This window comes from Glandiceps talaboti, chromosome 6 (assembly GCF_964340395.1).
Source record: "Glandiceps talaboti chromosome 6, keGlaTala1.1, whole genome shotgun sequence".
Lineage (NCBI taxonomy): Eukaryota > Metazoa > Hemichordata > Enteropneusta > Spengelidae > Glandiceps > Glandiceps talaboti.
Genome location: NC_135554.1, coordinates 10,652,192 through 10,668,649, shown reverse-complemented (window position 1 = coordinate 10,668,649; position 16,458 = coordinate 10,652,192). Strand labels below are relative to the sequence as shown.

The following is a 16,458-nucleotide window of genomic DNA, read 5'->3' as shown; positions in this document are numbered from 1 at the left end:
GTAGAGGCTTCATGTGAGTATCTACACCCATGTTTATATATATCAACAGCTTTCTGATGAGAGACTGATCTTTGTCCTTGACCTTTAAGTTTAAGGTCAAATAATTTTCAGTGTTTATGCACACTTGCATTCTTTGGTTGATATCAAACAAATATGGTTCTAATGTTAGAGACTGAGATCAGCATATATCACGTGTGCTATGTGGTATTAACACTAGTGATGAAATGGTGACTACTTTTATCACAAAATTTCACATTTATTCCATTTACTCTGGAAGCTTTATAGCTAGTCTGCAAACCAAACATTACACAAATTTCAGATACTATATCCCAATAATGCACATCACTATAGGGTACTTAAAGATTTAAATCAAAGTATGAATTGGTAAGTTTAAATGTGTGTGTTGGGGGGGGGGGGGGAGTACATTTGTATGTCTTCAATGAGACTTGTTCAACAATACATGTACCTTGAATGATGAAGATTCCTCACCACATGACCTTGTAGAACGAAAATTCAGATTGAATTGGGGGGGGGGGGGGCATGTCTTCAATAGAGGCTTGTTCAACAATAAAAGAAATCAATAAATTAATGAATTATGAAAAAAAGAAGATATAGCACAAACAAACATTGATGAGATGTTTAAAAAGAACATATCCTGGTTGGAGTGGAATGACTGGCAAGAGAGTCAAACACAATATATGACCTATATTTCTAAGTGTAATTGATGCCATTACCTAACTAATGTCCTCCTTTTCAGTACCTGTCTCTTGTTCAGATGGTATGTATGGTGCTCTGTGTAACTACAACTGTCACTGTAAAGACAATGCAGCATGTGATAAGAATACAGGTGTCTGTCCGAATGGAGAATGTGCTCCAGGATGGATTCCTCTTAGTAATAACGAATGTCAAGGAAGTAAGTTCAAATAAAAAAATGAAACTTTCATCTATCATGTTAAGTGCCAAAATAAAACTTAACATAATTTGCATATGACTGGGTAGACTTAAATTCTAAGTCTCTCTGTATGTGGCATATCATCAAATAGAATTACTATTTATATCAGAAGATATCACCATCAAATTAAATGAAGAGATAGATTTTTATAACCTGTAAAATTATGTACAAACCCTTCATTTTCATGATTGTTCACTTGAACAGTATATGCCACACAGCAAAACTTAAACATCGATATAATGACTGGCATTCCTTCATAATCTGTGTATAACATGTGTATTATACATGTATGTTTGTTTTAGTTCTGAATTCAGAGTGTAAATAATATACCTAGTATATTTCAGCTAATTGTGTTCGGTTGTGTCTTGCATGTTTTGAATAATTTGTCACATTGCCTTTCAATTACAGAGGGCATTCCGAAGGTTACAGAATTTTACAATGATAAAGTAAATCCTGGTGAGGAAACCTCCTTTACCTGTGAAAGTTATGGTAATCCAGGACCTGCATCTGGTTCAAATGAAATCCAAGTTCAACTCATAGGGTCTTCATCATGGTTGACTCCTAATAATATCCAAGAAGAGTCAAGTTATCTGTATGCTGCAACTTTTAATGATGTTACAGTGAATGCTGGTGAACAGTATTTTTGTTTTCTTCAGATCTATCCATTTCGTGCATCATCACAGACTATAACTGTTGATGTGTATGGTAAGTGAGCTATAATAAAGATTTCATGAAAGAAATGAGATTTTACAATGAGAACTGAGATGAGAAATTAAATGCTATTGAAATACCCTGACTGTTGTTGTGTTTGTCAAGAATAGTCAATCAAAGGAAAGAAAGAAACTATGTTATCAAGCATGTAATTTTCCTTTGATGAGATCTAACATGTCAGTGTTCAATACACCATATTCCAGTTATAGGAAAGATAAAAGGTTTGAAATTCATAGTTTGGCCACTAGCAGCACTTCATGTTCGCAAGCCGTTTGGTGACAGGAAGTGAGGGCCACAATAGTTGCGTATTGGAACAACAACTCATTCTGTATGTTGTTCCCACAATACTATTTCATCAGAGACTACCAGTAATCAAAACACACATTCCATTCATTGCTCCATGCAACCAGCTGCCATGACAAAAATTTTAGCCCTTACTTTGCCAGATCTTGTGGCACTTACCTGAGAAATGGCCACAAATTCAGTAATAACCAGAATATGGCATATTATTACATTTGTGCCTGTTATTACAAATATATGTGTGGTCACTGGTATTCTGTTTTTAGCACAACTGAACTGAGATTCATTTTAGTGTAATAGGTATATGATAAAATGTATGTATACGGTATGTATGTGTGTGTGTGTGTGTGTGTTTGTTTAAAAATAACATATTATTAAATAGACTTGCCAAAATTCACCTTTGTTGACAAAACTTCCTATAATAAAATAAAATATTACTAAATATCATATCTCACTGTATGTATATTAGACCTGCCAAGGTTTGCGTCTACCAATACTCCAACTGTCATGGTTGAAGCTACTGAAGCAACTATCAGCTGGCAGAAATGGGATGAATCAACTGACATTGGTGATGGACCAGTAGAAGCTTACACAGTCTATTACAAACAGACAGGAGAAAATGACTGGACTTTGCATGAAGATTTCACTGTACAAGACCCTAGTAAGACAAGTTACAGTACCACCATTACTGGACTACAGTGGTCAACTAGTTATGATTTCACAGTGACTGTCAAGAGACCAGGACCAAATGGAGAAGGAAGCAAAGACGCATATATAACAGAGATTACATTATGTGATGGTAAGTACAGAATTAAAACGATTGCAAAATATATAATAACTACTTTTGAAAGTCAAGATGACACATTTTACTTTGAAGGATACATGTGTCCAAATGGTATACATGTACATTGTATGTCAGTATCAAAACAAACTTGCAGATGTAAAGGAAAATGATGAGACCAGACAGGCTATTTCTGTTGGCTACTTAGTTGAAAAATTTATATTTAATTAATAATTTAGTGTTATAATTATAAAATATCTTTATAAAATATCTCAATAAGCATTAAACAATGCAGAGCGTTGCAGGGTTGGCTTCTTTCCATTGAGGCCCTCATACATCAAAATCGACAATCAGACAAAAATCTACTTACAAATACTAGTAAAGTTGAAGATTATGACAATTTAGAGAAACAGTCTCAATGCAGGGACTCATCATGGTCTACATTGTATGCATACTTTTTGACAAGACAAATTGTTTATTATAATTTCATTATTTAGTTCTCAGAGCATTTCTTGCATTGTTACTTTTTAACAGTAAATTTGTTGCTGTTACAATTCTTATTGTTGCTGTTTTTCACCATACTGTATTCACTAAAAGTGTAGCAGTGTGTTTCACTTGCAGAAATACATGTAAATGTTTTATGATAGGGAGGCTTGCATAATGAAATTCCAAACCTGTTCACCATACATGTGATTGTACATTTTTGATGGACACAACTATGAATATTAAATAATAATAATATAGAGGTTAGAATCACTGACCAGAGTAATTAATTAATTGCCCATCAACATAATTTGTACATGTATGGAAAATAAATAAATAGAACTGCTTTGAATAACAGAGGTGAACAAATAAGTACATGACATCATGTACATTGTATATTTTCTTGAAGTTCAGAACAGTGTTTGGGTATTTCTTTTAGACAAGAATGTAATTCTAAAGCCAATGGGATAAGAATTTAGATATGTCATTCTTTTGTGTTCACTATTTTATGAGCCAAAGTAAATTTAAATAATTACATTTCTACTCACAGAGTCAAAACATTACTTGGAAGAGAATCCCAATTTTTTTTTTTGATTTTGTGAGTAGAAATGTTTTTTAATTTAAACAAATTGTCCCCATTTTGCACATTGGTCAATATACATACATGAGTACACAGTGTCACACACATACATGTATTGCCGTTTGTCTGTTGCATTGTTTTGAAAAGAATAGCAAATAATATTGTCAAAGTTAAAAATATAGAACTGTACATGTACATACTTAATGGCAATGTATGTATTAATTTGTATTGTATTTTAATTGTTTTTCATTGTAGAGCCAACAGAAGGACCTACTATTACCAGTACCAATGCATTAAGTCCCAATGCAATACAGTTTAATATTAAGGTAGGTTAATCATTTCAAAACACTGAGAATGATTATATAGTTTATGTGAATTTGAGATCAATGTAACCATGGAGAAACAGATGGATACATTACAACCCATAACACCAAAGTAAAGCATTATCTGTATGTACCACTATCGTTTATAGCATCCATATCAAGTGTAACTAAAAGTATACTGGTTCATTTGCTTATTGACCACATTAGAAAGGCCACATGCTAGGCTTGTAAATATACCAATTGAAAAAGTATACTTTTACACTTGCTGTGAATGCTGTAAATGAGTGTAGCACATAGAGAAAGTGCTTTACTTCAGTGTTACTCATTGTAAGAGCTTTGAAGTCAGATATCAGAAAGGCAAATTGTGCTGATAATTATGAGGAGCAATACAAAATTGGTGGTAAATCTTGATCCTTTGACACAGATATATTGTTAACTTAATTACACACTTAATTAAGGTATAAGTTAAGTAGTAATAGTTACATGTCCTTGCGTTTAATTCATTTGTTATCCTTTTATATAGGTGCCTTCATCACCCGAGATCAAATGTAACTATGGAGGTACAGATGGATACATTGAAAGCTTTGTAATCAGATACAAAAAGGCAAATAGTAGAGATGATTATGAGATGACCACAGGAAATATTGGTACTGCAACTTCCTTTCGCATAGATGGATTGTTAGCTTACACTGAATATGAAATAGAAATCTTATTCAACAACAAAGATGAACAAAGTCCATGGAGTTCACCTGAAACAGAAAGAACAGATGAGGATGGTAAGTAGTGAAGTAATGATGTCTCTGTACCTGTAGCAGATTGTGATTGCTTGATAAGTTGTATTCTCATACATATAATTTACTTTGTGTATTTTAAGTGCATGTCAAATAATTAAGTCATTGTAATCTACCTTAGTTAGTAGAATGTTGAAGGGAAGATATGATATCACCATAATTGTAAGTATTTCTCATTGCATTCCCAACCGTGGGTATCTGGATTGATATAAGAAATGATTAGGTTATTAACCCTCATTGTAATGGATGGGGATGGGGGTGGGGGGTTACAGGGGGTCAGGGTTGGGGGGGGGGGTGTTGCATCTTGAAATTAAAGTGGCCATATCATGTGGATGACAAAGGAGTATTTATTTTAGCTATTTGATTTATAAAACAACTCAACTATACAGTTATACTTGAGAAAACAATGAAATATCATATACTAAATCCTTGTTGTATTTTTGAAATGTTTAAAGTTGTTGTTATTGTACGTATAATTACAAACCTTTTATGCTCTTTTTAGCTGTTTGTAAATTATGGAGTTACAAACAGTCATGGATTTTGTCGATGCTGTTTCACACTGGGTTTTTTTCAATTAGGTAAACATAGTAGAGTTGTCATAAGAATTAAAAATCTAAAATAAATACCACTTTGTCATCCTTATGGCCACTTTAAGATTGTTAATGATGTTTGGTATTAGAAACAAGATATTTAGAAACAATGATAAAATTATAAATGTTAATTTCTAGTTGACATAACCCTGTTTCATTGCTAAGAAAGAGCATTGTTAATTACATTATTTCTTTATCTCTTTGATAATAGTACCTTCAGAACCAAGAAATGTTACATTGGATGCTCAAGCATCTACCATAGATGTCCAATGGTTGATACCTGAACCAGTAAATGGAGTGATAAACCAGTATATCATCAAATACTGGAAAGTAGAAGATGAGAACAATGAAATGATAAATGTAACTGATAATCTACAAGACATCAATATATATAGAATTCATGGTCTACAATATGAAGAATCTTATTATGTCCAGGTAAACCATCTATTTGACTTTTCATTTTGATTTTGAAAGAATTCATCAACTGACACATGTAGGCTAGCTTGAAGTGCACTTACATTGATAGTTCATTGTGTGCTTTGATTAAACTTTGAATTTTTTTATTCCTAAGGCACCCAGACTTTTAAAATTACAATTATTATGAAATAAAAGCATTGCCAAAATGTACACTTTTTCCGCATCTTCTGACTAACCCATCATTTTTTAAAAGAGATTTTCACATTTTTCTTCTTATAATAATAGTATTCATGTTGTTAAATTAAATTTATGGTCTTGATGTCAAATAGGTTGGGGCTGTCACAGGAGCTGGACTTGGAGAATACAGTGAAGCAACTATGGCAACAACTATGTCAACAAGTAAGATGCTTTAAACCAATTAATTTAGGCAATGTATTTAAGAGTAAGATACTTGTGAATGTTACTCATCCATGATTGTCAAATATTTTATTAATTGTTCACTATTATGTAATATTATATTTTGTATTGCCTTTGTATTTTGTACAGTATTTGTTTGGTGCCAGAGATGAATTACCATGTTTTTAGTGCAGCTGAACTATAATGTTCAGTAGTGCTGTAGGCACTGGATAAAGTATTTTTCTGTCTAACAGAAAAAGTATTTTTCTGTCTAACAACAGTGATGAATGCATGGTACACAATTGAACAAACATTAACAGAATGGACACAGATATACACAATGTATCTAGCAACCAAGTGCAGGACCATAGCAACAGCAAATTGAACTTTCAAGTTCACAGATGCCAGTTATTGGAAGTCAATTGAACATAACAATAAAAACTAAATTCATATAGATATGTCTAGAAAGAAGAAAAACCTCCATAGAAATGGGCAAATGACAGTATCCTAGTATTTTAGACGACAACAGTGGTTGCACATGGTAGACACAGCACACATTCAAAACATGGACACAACTATGGCTCGCAGTAAAGAGTACACCCATAGCAACAGCTAGATGACTATCTTTTTACAATGGTAAAGAGCATAGAAACCATGGGCCACAGCATAGAAACCATGGCCACACCCACAGCATAGAAGCCATGGCCACATCCACAGCATAGAAACCATGGCCACACCCACAGCATATCAACCATGGTCACACCCACAGTATAGAAACCATGGCCACACCCACAGCATAGAAACCATGGCCACATCCACAGCATAGAAACCATGGCCACACCCACAGCATAGAAACAATGGCCACATCCACAGCATAGAAACCATATCCACACCTACAGCAACAACCAAACAACTATGCCTTGTATAAGGGTGATAGGCAATGCTGCATCAGTAGGGGCCATATTGGATTCATCACAAGACCATAGCATGCAAATGCTAATGCTAAAAATTGTATTTAAGGGCAAATTTGTTCATAAACAATTAACATATGAATAAATTTTTCTGTTTGGTGAAATTTCCATATTAATAGAAATATTTTTGGGAACTTCAAGTACATTGTATGTACAGGTACTGGAACCTACATACAACTACACATACAACTACTAGATTTGTATACAGTCATGTATACCGGTATGTGATTTTGGTGTAATTGAATATAATCACAATGTAATGGAATATATTTCTGAATTTCAATATATTCTATTCAATAATTGATTATTATTGACACCCTGAATGTTGTGTGCAGTTAAAGAAGGTAGTGAACAATATGATGTAAACTTTGTGATCGCTAGAGCAAAAGTGACTGACATTGAAGGCAGTGGTGGATAGCATTGATTTGTAGGAGTTTGCTCCGGCAGTGTCCTGAATAAACACTGGTTATATCTTTCTTCTTTATGTTTACTCTACAACTGCCAACATTGAAGCATTGATGAACAGAACCAGTAACAAACAGGAAAAGTAAACAACTGAATTGGATTAATAACACTAATTGGCACAACATGTTGGAACAACAAAGACTTGTATGGTTACATTTCATGCATTGATACAAACAGTTTTATGGCCTCTTTATGTGTACAAGAAAAGGCAGGGTAACCTCAAATTTGTTTGTGTATGTGAACTATTATATGTACACGTGAAGAGGCTATACAAATGTCTCCATACTTCCAACATGCTGTTCCAACTTCCAAGTGTTATATAATCCAATTCATTTGTGTACTTTCCCTGTTTGCAACTGGTTCCATTTGTCAATGCTTTGATGTCAGCAGTTGTACTAGTAATAAATATTTTGGTTGTTCAAAGTATGACATCGCATTAATGCAAAGATCAAATGTTGTTTCTGTCTTTATATTATTCTCTTATTTAGTCCCTGGTATGCCTGAAACTGTTATCGTCAGCAAGATTACAGAAAATAGCATGGAAGTGTCATGGACAGAACCTGCAGTATTTAGTGGTGACATTAAACACTATGGGGTAGGTGATACCATAGTGACACTTGTTGGTTCATACCTTTTGATATATGATCTTTGTACTATTTTTTACCACACAATTCATTTCTTTATAATTGCAATTACAACTATTGTCAAATGGTAATTTAATGAATGGGTCAAGAAAATTCATCAAGCAAATCATCAAAATTTCTCATAATCCTCCACAATTAGAAGTAACCATGGAGATTTAAAATCTTATCTACTTGCTGTTCATCAGTGAATAGGAATGATTTCAGTCAGCTGCTTCATAATCTGATGTCATATATACATCTGTCCAAATGTTTAAGGCATTATCAAAGATTTTACAATTTCTGAAAAAGTTTCTTGTATCAAAAGAATTCATTCAGTTGTTGGGGTCACTGAAACACTTGTACCCTGGGTGCCAAAATTTGATATGGCGCCTGTGTAGATTATTGATCACATGTCAGGTCAAAGGAATCACAAGGTTTACACAATTAGACAATACTAATAAGAATATAACAGATGCACAACTACCGGTAGTCTGGAAATTCCAGCCATTTTTGTACTTAGTTATAATTATGTATTGATTAATTTGTAAAATTATAATTACAGAAATGACATGACTCATTTTGCTTTCAGGTGGAATATATATCTGGGGATTCTGTCTTCACAAATACCAAGGCAGATTCTAAGTCTTTTCTTTTTGATGGAGACATATTTACCTACACACTCACAGACTTAAGTGCAGGAACCACATATGAGATAAAAGTGAATGCAAGTACTTCCAAAGGATTTGGAGAACCTAATACAGTAGTTACTGGTACAACTTTTACAGGTATGGATAAAAAAGACTTTGCTTGTGTACGTGCAGTAACATTTTAGACATACTAGATGGACATCATGACTATTACAAAAAAGGAAAGTGGATTGATTAACAAAAAAATATAATGATATGAAAAATATGAAAATAAAAATAGGTTTCAAATTTGTGACAAAGTGATGAATTATAGCATCAGGTGAGCATGTGTAGTAAAAGCAGGAACAGTTATCAAAAGTTTGGAATGATGGGGTCAAAGCTTACATCACAAAATGTGTGCAAAGAGGTGGAAAGTGAGAAAAGGGTAAAATTAACATGTTCATGCATATAGCCGGACTGCTGTGAAATGTAAGAACTGCCAGACTATCATTTATGACATGCATTGATGAGTTACTTAATATTAAACCTTTCCATTCCAGAAGAGAATTGTTAATGCCATTGTAGGCGTGCATTAATTAATCCTCTTTCTACCAGAGGGGTATTTCTTGTACACAAAAAATTACAAGTTGGGAAAATCACCATTAAGGTTTGAGACCACGCAAAAACTAGAAAAAATTACAAAATTAATTTTTTTTGGGGGAAATGACTTCCAACCATCTGAGCTATCATTGTATGAAACCCAAATGAATGTAGCACTTCTCAATCTTGAGATATCAGAAGGAATGAAAAACAAAAACAAATGCACATGGCTTTAAATTTACCTAGGTATAGTCAAAAACATAACTTCTGTGTGAGCTTCTGTTCATGTAAGTCAAAATATGAAAGAACATTGCAATCTTTACATTGCAGTTGATGTGTCAGAAGAACTGTCCTACACAGAAGACCACAATCAACCAACTTCTTTTACTGACACAACTGCTGCGGTTACGCTGCCACAACTTTCAGAAGAGTCTTCTCTATCAAGTGATTCTACTCCTCTGTAAGTATCTTGTCTAACTTTTTAATGTCGCACTAAGCTGTGCATATCCTTTTGTAAATATATCTACATTTATGATATATCTATGTGTTTGATAATCATACGTGTTGCATGATTTAACCTCAGTATATGATAATAATGAAACTTGATAGTATGGCTTACAGGCCTGTCTAAAGTTGGGCTCTTTTGCTGCACAGCCGTGATAGCAATGTCCATACCCTGGCCACAAACATTAATATCACATTGAATTGTTTTAAGTTCGGGATTGTTAATAATTGTGCAATACAAACATTCATTTTCAGTGATTACATTATTGTTGCCGAGTACGATGAGCCGTCTGCAAGGAGAAGGAAACGAGAAGTAGATCCTGACCAACTATCCAGTTATAATGATAGTAATGTGCCATACTACATCACTGCATCTATTCCACTGGAAGACTTACCACTGACTTTTATAATTGGAGATGGTGGTGTGTATGGTGGTTATCTCAATGCACCACTGACACCAGGAAGACTCTATTATATTTATTATGGATTTGCAAGTGATATTTCTGGGGTAAGAAGCTTTGAGTAAATTGATAATTCCATGTTTTCCATATTTCACCAGTCATTTAAGAGATGAAACTTTAAAATAAATTGCATGGTGTCTATAAGTATTGTAAACATCACGGAAGAGAGGGACAGGAAACTGACACAAAACAGCAATGTGGATTTGAATCTAGCATCTTGACAATCTAAACGCTCTTGACATTCTTAGGACCATGTGATGTTACGTCAGAACCATGGGTGTTATGTTAACAGTTGAGTAACATACAAATATTTACTAAATCATCAGATGTCACAATCCTGAGCGTATCTGTCTCACAATATTTCATATTTAGTTGCAGCAGTGACATTTTAAAAAATTGCAGAATTTCAATATATATAATTATATACATGTATATGACTTTGATCAAATCTCATATACTTGTAAATCTATGATGAACATATTGGACAATGCTCACTTTTATCATATTATTAATAATGTAATATTTTGATGTTTTCTTTCTTTCAAGGAAACTTCGTATTCGTTAGATAGCACACCAAACACACAAATTCCAGGTAATAATATGCTTAATATGTTTGTTGTAAAACTCTACACTACATACATTTGTCGAAATTTGTTTTATGCAATGTAATTCTGAAATTTTTTACAAGGTATTTTGGATGGTTCGGTATAATGGAAAGACTTTTACATCGTAATTTAGGAAATTTATCATGTATACAGCTGTATAATATACATAACAAATACATACTTCTGAAATTGTCTGCTTGATACGGCCTAGCTCATTTTGCGAACTAGTTAAATGCTGTGCTCAGTGCCGCATTATTTAATTTTCATAAGGGAATGTATACATCCATGGCCGAGGATTGGGTATTTATTTTGGATTTTTAATGTATAAAATGATTTTGAAATGGCTTCCTACTTGAAAAATCATTGTGAGACAACATATACAAAATCCTTGTTTGTAAGTCAATAAATTGCAAAAGATTAATAAATGTGTAAAATGTTTGTTATTGTACATATACCCCCCCCCCCCCCCCCCCCCCGTACAATATACTTTTTACACATACTTGTTTCATGTTGTTTCACATTGACTTGTCAAGTAGGAAGTCATGATAAATTTGTTTAAGTTTATAATTTAAACATCCAAAATAAATACCCAATCCTCATCCATATGGCCACTTTAATACTATTCATCTCATAGTGATTTACTAAATAAATATTTTTTCTGTACAATTACTTTATATATGGTGAATGAACAACTACATGTACTTTGAAAACAATTTTCTTCCTGCAGTTTATTTGAAAAGTAGAGTTACAATGCTTAATTTAGTTTCTTCCACTTTACCTAGTTACAATACATACATGTGTGATATTATAATTTGTTCCCTGTCTCCTGCTAACATAGCATATACATCTGAGATTTCTGTATCATAGAAAAATATTCACCATTTGACTTGAAACTTAACGAAGTAAGTGTTAAAATATGTACATCTACTGTCAGAATTAGTCTAGGATTTATCTTGTGTTAAAGTTTAAGCTACTACATACAGAAATATATTCAGCTGTTAATTTGAGAAAACTTGTAATTGTTCCATCTAATCTCACATTTTTGTTTGTGTGTGCATTTAGCTGATAGATCTACTGATCAACCAGGTTCATCAACAGGAGCCATAGTTGGAGGAGTTATTGGGGCGTTGCTACTTTGTGCTATCATTATCGTAGCAATCTTCTTTCTCCGAAGGTAAGATAGGATACAAATGTAATCAGAAGCACCAATAGCTATGAACTTATTCTAATAAGTAAACACTATAGAAAAAGAGAGATACATATGCTGAAACTAATGGCATTAACACAGTGAATTATTTGGAAAGAATTGTTTAACATATTTAGTAATTTGTATGTTTTGATGTGCCATGTGGGTTTTAACTCGCATATCAACTGAATCATGAACTGAATGGTTTAAGTTTGGTGCATGTATTTGTACATGTCAAAACAAAAGTGAAAGCTTATTTGTTTACCAACGCCTACATGTATGTTGTGCTACCATTTAGTTCTACTGAACAGGACATTCCTGTAGAGATTGGCACTATATAAATTGGATTGATTGATTGATTGATTTAACATGATATTGATGACTGATATGGAAAAAAAATTGCCCTGCTGTGAATATTATGTTTCCATTACTCACATTGGTTTGTTCATGATTTGCATGTATGTGAATTATACCTTGGTGTGAATATCACAGAATGGTAGTCCTAGTGTGAACAAATGTTAAAATAGCCAGATAACAATCTTTGTTTCGCTTTTCATCTATTTTAGATATAATGGCTTCCAACACACAAAAGACTCTAAGGGTAATGGTCATCTTCACCAGGAAGAGTTCAATGACCAAAACACAAGTGACTCTGGCTATCCACAAACTACTGGTGACTCAGGATATCAGAACGTATACTACAATACACAGGAAGGTAAGAAAGAAATACCACCGTCTCTCATTTTTATATACCACCATTTATCATATGTACTCATGCTGATTTTGCTTAAAGTTACATGTGCTCGAACTGAACATGTTTTCCATAATTTAATGCACATTAAATACTTCTGTAATCAATACATTTAATCAAGTATTGGTTTAATGAGGATGCATGCCCTGAATTGCATTAAAATACATCACATCATGTTATTTCCAAACTGCATTGTACAAAGTTTGGGTGTATGACCGTAATTGGTGAAGAACGAATGACCAGCTATGATCTAAAGCAACGGCATTTCAAAAGTTAATTTTGCTGTAGGGTTTGAAATAAATGTGTACAAAATTGAGTGAAGGGAATTATCAAAGAAATACTTGGAACTTTTGTTGGCTGAGATGACAATACATGTATGATTTAAAGTTAATAATAATAATAATAGTGTTGTTGGGTTCTTATATAGCGCTTTCCCAAGCTTTACAATTATTACCCCTGGCTTGGATCAGAATGACACAATGGCCCTTTAGTCTTCCTCAACTACCCGGGGAGCATAACCACCCATTGCAGCCCTTTCAGTGCATAATGCCTGCTTAGTCTTATTTTAACTTGAATCAGCATCAAGCACTTTGAATAGAAAGACATGCGAAAAATGTGAAAAGATTTCATATATTAATATGATGTTATACCAGCCTATAACATATGAGTTCTGCCAGTGATTACTGGTGCTTAATCGACATGTTTCATTAAGGTGCACATCATTACATGTAAGGGAGTTTTCGTTCTGAAATATAAGATAACAAAAAGTACATAACTGTTTATGTACAAGATCCAGATCATGTCCATTTGATAACAATAGAAATTTTCGTGTAAACAGTAATATTGTAAAATTTCTTATTGCTAAATACATTCACTCTACCACATACCTTGTACACTGTATTTTGTTTGTTTACTTTAGATATGAACTCCAAACTGAATGAGAGTGATGATGCACAACCCTATGCCAATGTCAATGAACTTAAGACAGATAAGAAAAGTAGAACAAATGGAGCTACCAACCTTCAACCGGAGCCAACATCAAGTGAAAACATTGTTGTTGAAATACCAGATCAAGAAAAGCCACCAAAGTTCAGAAAATCAGTTACTGGAAAACCTAATGTTGCTGCTAAACCTCAGTCAGGAAAGCCAACTTTGACTGTCAAACCTCTGCAAGATTCTCAACAAGGAAGGTCTGCCAAACCTGAACCTGCCCCCAAACCAACTGGAATACAAGACACTGAACATGTTATTAAGGTAGAGGATCTGTCTGAGTATATCATGAAGAAGAGAGGTGCTGATGAGTTTAAGACTGAATACAAGGTAAAAGAAAAAATAGTGTGAAAATCACCATAACTTGAATTAAAAAAAAACTATTTTATATTATAAAATTTAATGGTTATTTTAGATTATGACTTATGTAACATGTTCATACGCTAGGTATTTATACTGGAGAGCAATACAATAAATAATATTGATTACCTGTATCTGTATGCAAATGAGAGAGTGCAATCAATGCATACATGTACGTGAAATCATGTGGATGTGACTGTTTTATTCATATATATACTATTGTAGGTAAATATGAAATATGGAAATAACAGAACTCCATATATGAGTGTACACAATACTTGCACTCAAATCACATAGGATTCTGGTACATCAGTTCTCTTTTCAGATATTCCTAGAAATTCTGTGATCAATGTTGTAGAAAGTTTAACCAATAATTTTTAATTTGTTTATTCCAGGCATTACCACAAGGCCAGATTAAATCAGTTGATGCTGCCAAGATACCAGAGAATGTAAAGAAGAACAGATTCCGTAACATTCTTGCATGTAAGTAGTCTAGTCCTAAGCCTGTTGACATTTTCTACAATCACTATCTTCGCACGTATAGTCAAACAGACAAATTTTACCGAAAATCTAGCTAAACCTCCTGCTTTGGAAATGCTGTACAGTCCATGTCAGTAGTAATCCATCACAAACTGACAAGCAATTGTAATTGGTTACTTCATTACGACAGTTGCTCGTTAATCTTCAATTAGGTCAAATCGTCTTTTCCTTGGCTGAACAAAGAAAACTGTTAGGGATAACATTTAATAATATGACAATAAATGTAAATTTTCAAATGAAATGTCTATTAGACTAAGACTTCTATTTATCAATGAATGATTATTAATATATGATATCACACATTCTTGATATAATAGCTGATATTGTATATATTCCATGACACTACGAAATGTCAAGACAGAGCATTTTGGACTGTGTTGTAAAAGAGGCTGTGATTTACAATGATGAATATTACATTTATTTTATTTAATTATTATCGTTATCTATTGTTTATTCTCACATTCCTCAATGGTCACTACACTATCCTAATATATGGCTGAATTAATGATTAATGCCAGTGTTATTGCTAGAATTTGCTCACAAGACAGTCCAGAGACCAAATACCATTTTTGATGTCAGGAACCAGGAGAAATTCCTTCATGATGATGGGACTTTGTTGTTTGTAGAAACTAGATGTGAAATCATTGTGTTTTGAGTTTAGGATTCTATACAATATATTGTCACCAGTTAGAATCACATACGTACGTACGTACATACGTACGTACGTACATACGTACGTGTGTGCGTGCGTGCATACATACATACATACATACATACATACATACATACATACATACATACATGTACATACATACATACATACATACATACTTACATACATACAAATAACATACATACAAATGTAGTATTAATTGAGTTCACTTCAAAGTTCTCTGAAATCACCAGAGGGCTAGATTAACACCCCCTTTTACCTAGAAATGGGAGACTGTTTATTATTTATAAAGTTTATCTTGATGATAATATTTGCTTGTGTTATAGTGATATTATTAACTTTCCTGAACATGGCTTTTGACAACTAATAATTTTTCTTTTTCTGTTTTGCTTACCATTGTACAGATGACCATTCAAGAGTAGTGTTGGAACCAAAGGAAGGTGACCCAAATTCTGACTACATTAATGCCAGCTACATTGATGTAAGTTTAAAAGTTTACAAAATAATATCTATGGGGCTAATAACAAATTAAAAAAAAAAATAATCCTAACCTTAATCGTAATCTTTATTTCTTATACTACTGCCAGACACCAGACTTTGGACAAACAGAAACAAGGAAAGTAAACAAATATATTGAATTTATAACACTTGACACAGCAGTGGAACAGGAGTATTCCATTTCATGGTTTCATAGGAACAGTTTTAGGGCCTCTTTATCTGTGCATGAAATGCCTTGGGAACTTCTAATTTGTTTTTTGAATGTGAAGTATTATGTAAAG

The 16,458-nt window shown here is 33.3% G+C and overlaps 1 protein-coding gene across 1 annotated transcript in view; it reads left to right on the top strand.

Moving 5' to 3' along the window:
* LOC144436823 (receptor-type tyrosine-protein phosphatase T-like) overlaps positions 1–16,458 on the top strand; it is a 50,026-nt gene that overhangs the window by 12,485 nt on the left and 21,083 nt on the right. The window contains exons 6-22 of the mRNA XM_078125682.1: positions 758–913; positions 1,361–1,657; positions 2,433–2,762; positions 4,063–4,133; positions 4,654–4,906; positions 5,723–5,946; positions 6,258–6,327; positions 8,249–8,355; positions 8,973–9,168; positions 9,940–10,069; positions 10,369–10,621; positions 11,121–11,166; positions 12,242–12,353; positions 12,932–13,080; positions 14,036–14,436; positions 14,862–14,949; positions 16,084–16,160. Coding sequence (XP_077981808.1) covers positions 758–913; positions 1,361–1,657; positions 2,433–2,762; positions 4,063–4,133; positions 4,654–4,906; positions 5,723–5,946; positions 6,258–6,327; positions 8,249–8,355; positions 8,973–9,168; positions 9,940–10,069; positions 10,369–10,621; positions 11,121–11,166; positions 12,242–12,353; positions 12,932–13,080; positions 14,036–14,436; positions 14,862–14,949; positions 16,084–16,160 — 2,960 coding nt within the window. The remainder of the gene's footprint in view (positions 1–757; positions 914–1,360; positions 1,658–2,432; positions 2,763–4,062; positions 4,134–4,653; positions 4,907–5,722; positions 5,947–6,257; positions 6,328–8,248; positions 8,356–8,972; positions 9,169–9,939; positions 10,070–10,368; positions 10,622–11,120; positions 11,167–12,241; positions 12,354–12,931; positions 13,081–14,035; positions 14,437–14,861; positions 14,950–16,083; positions 16,161–16,458) is intronic.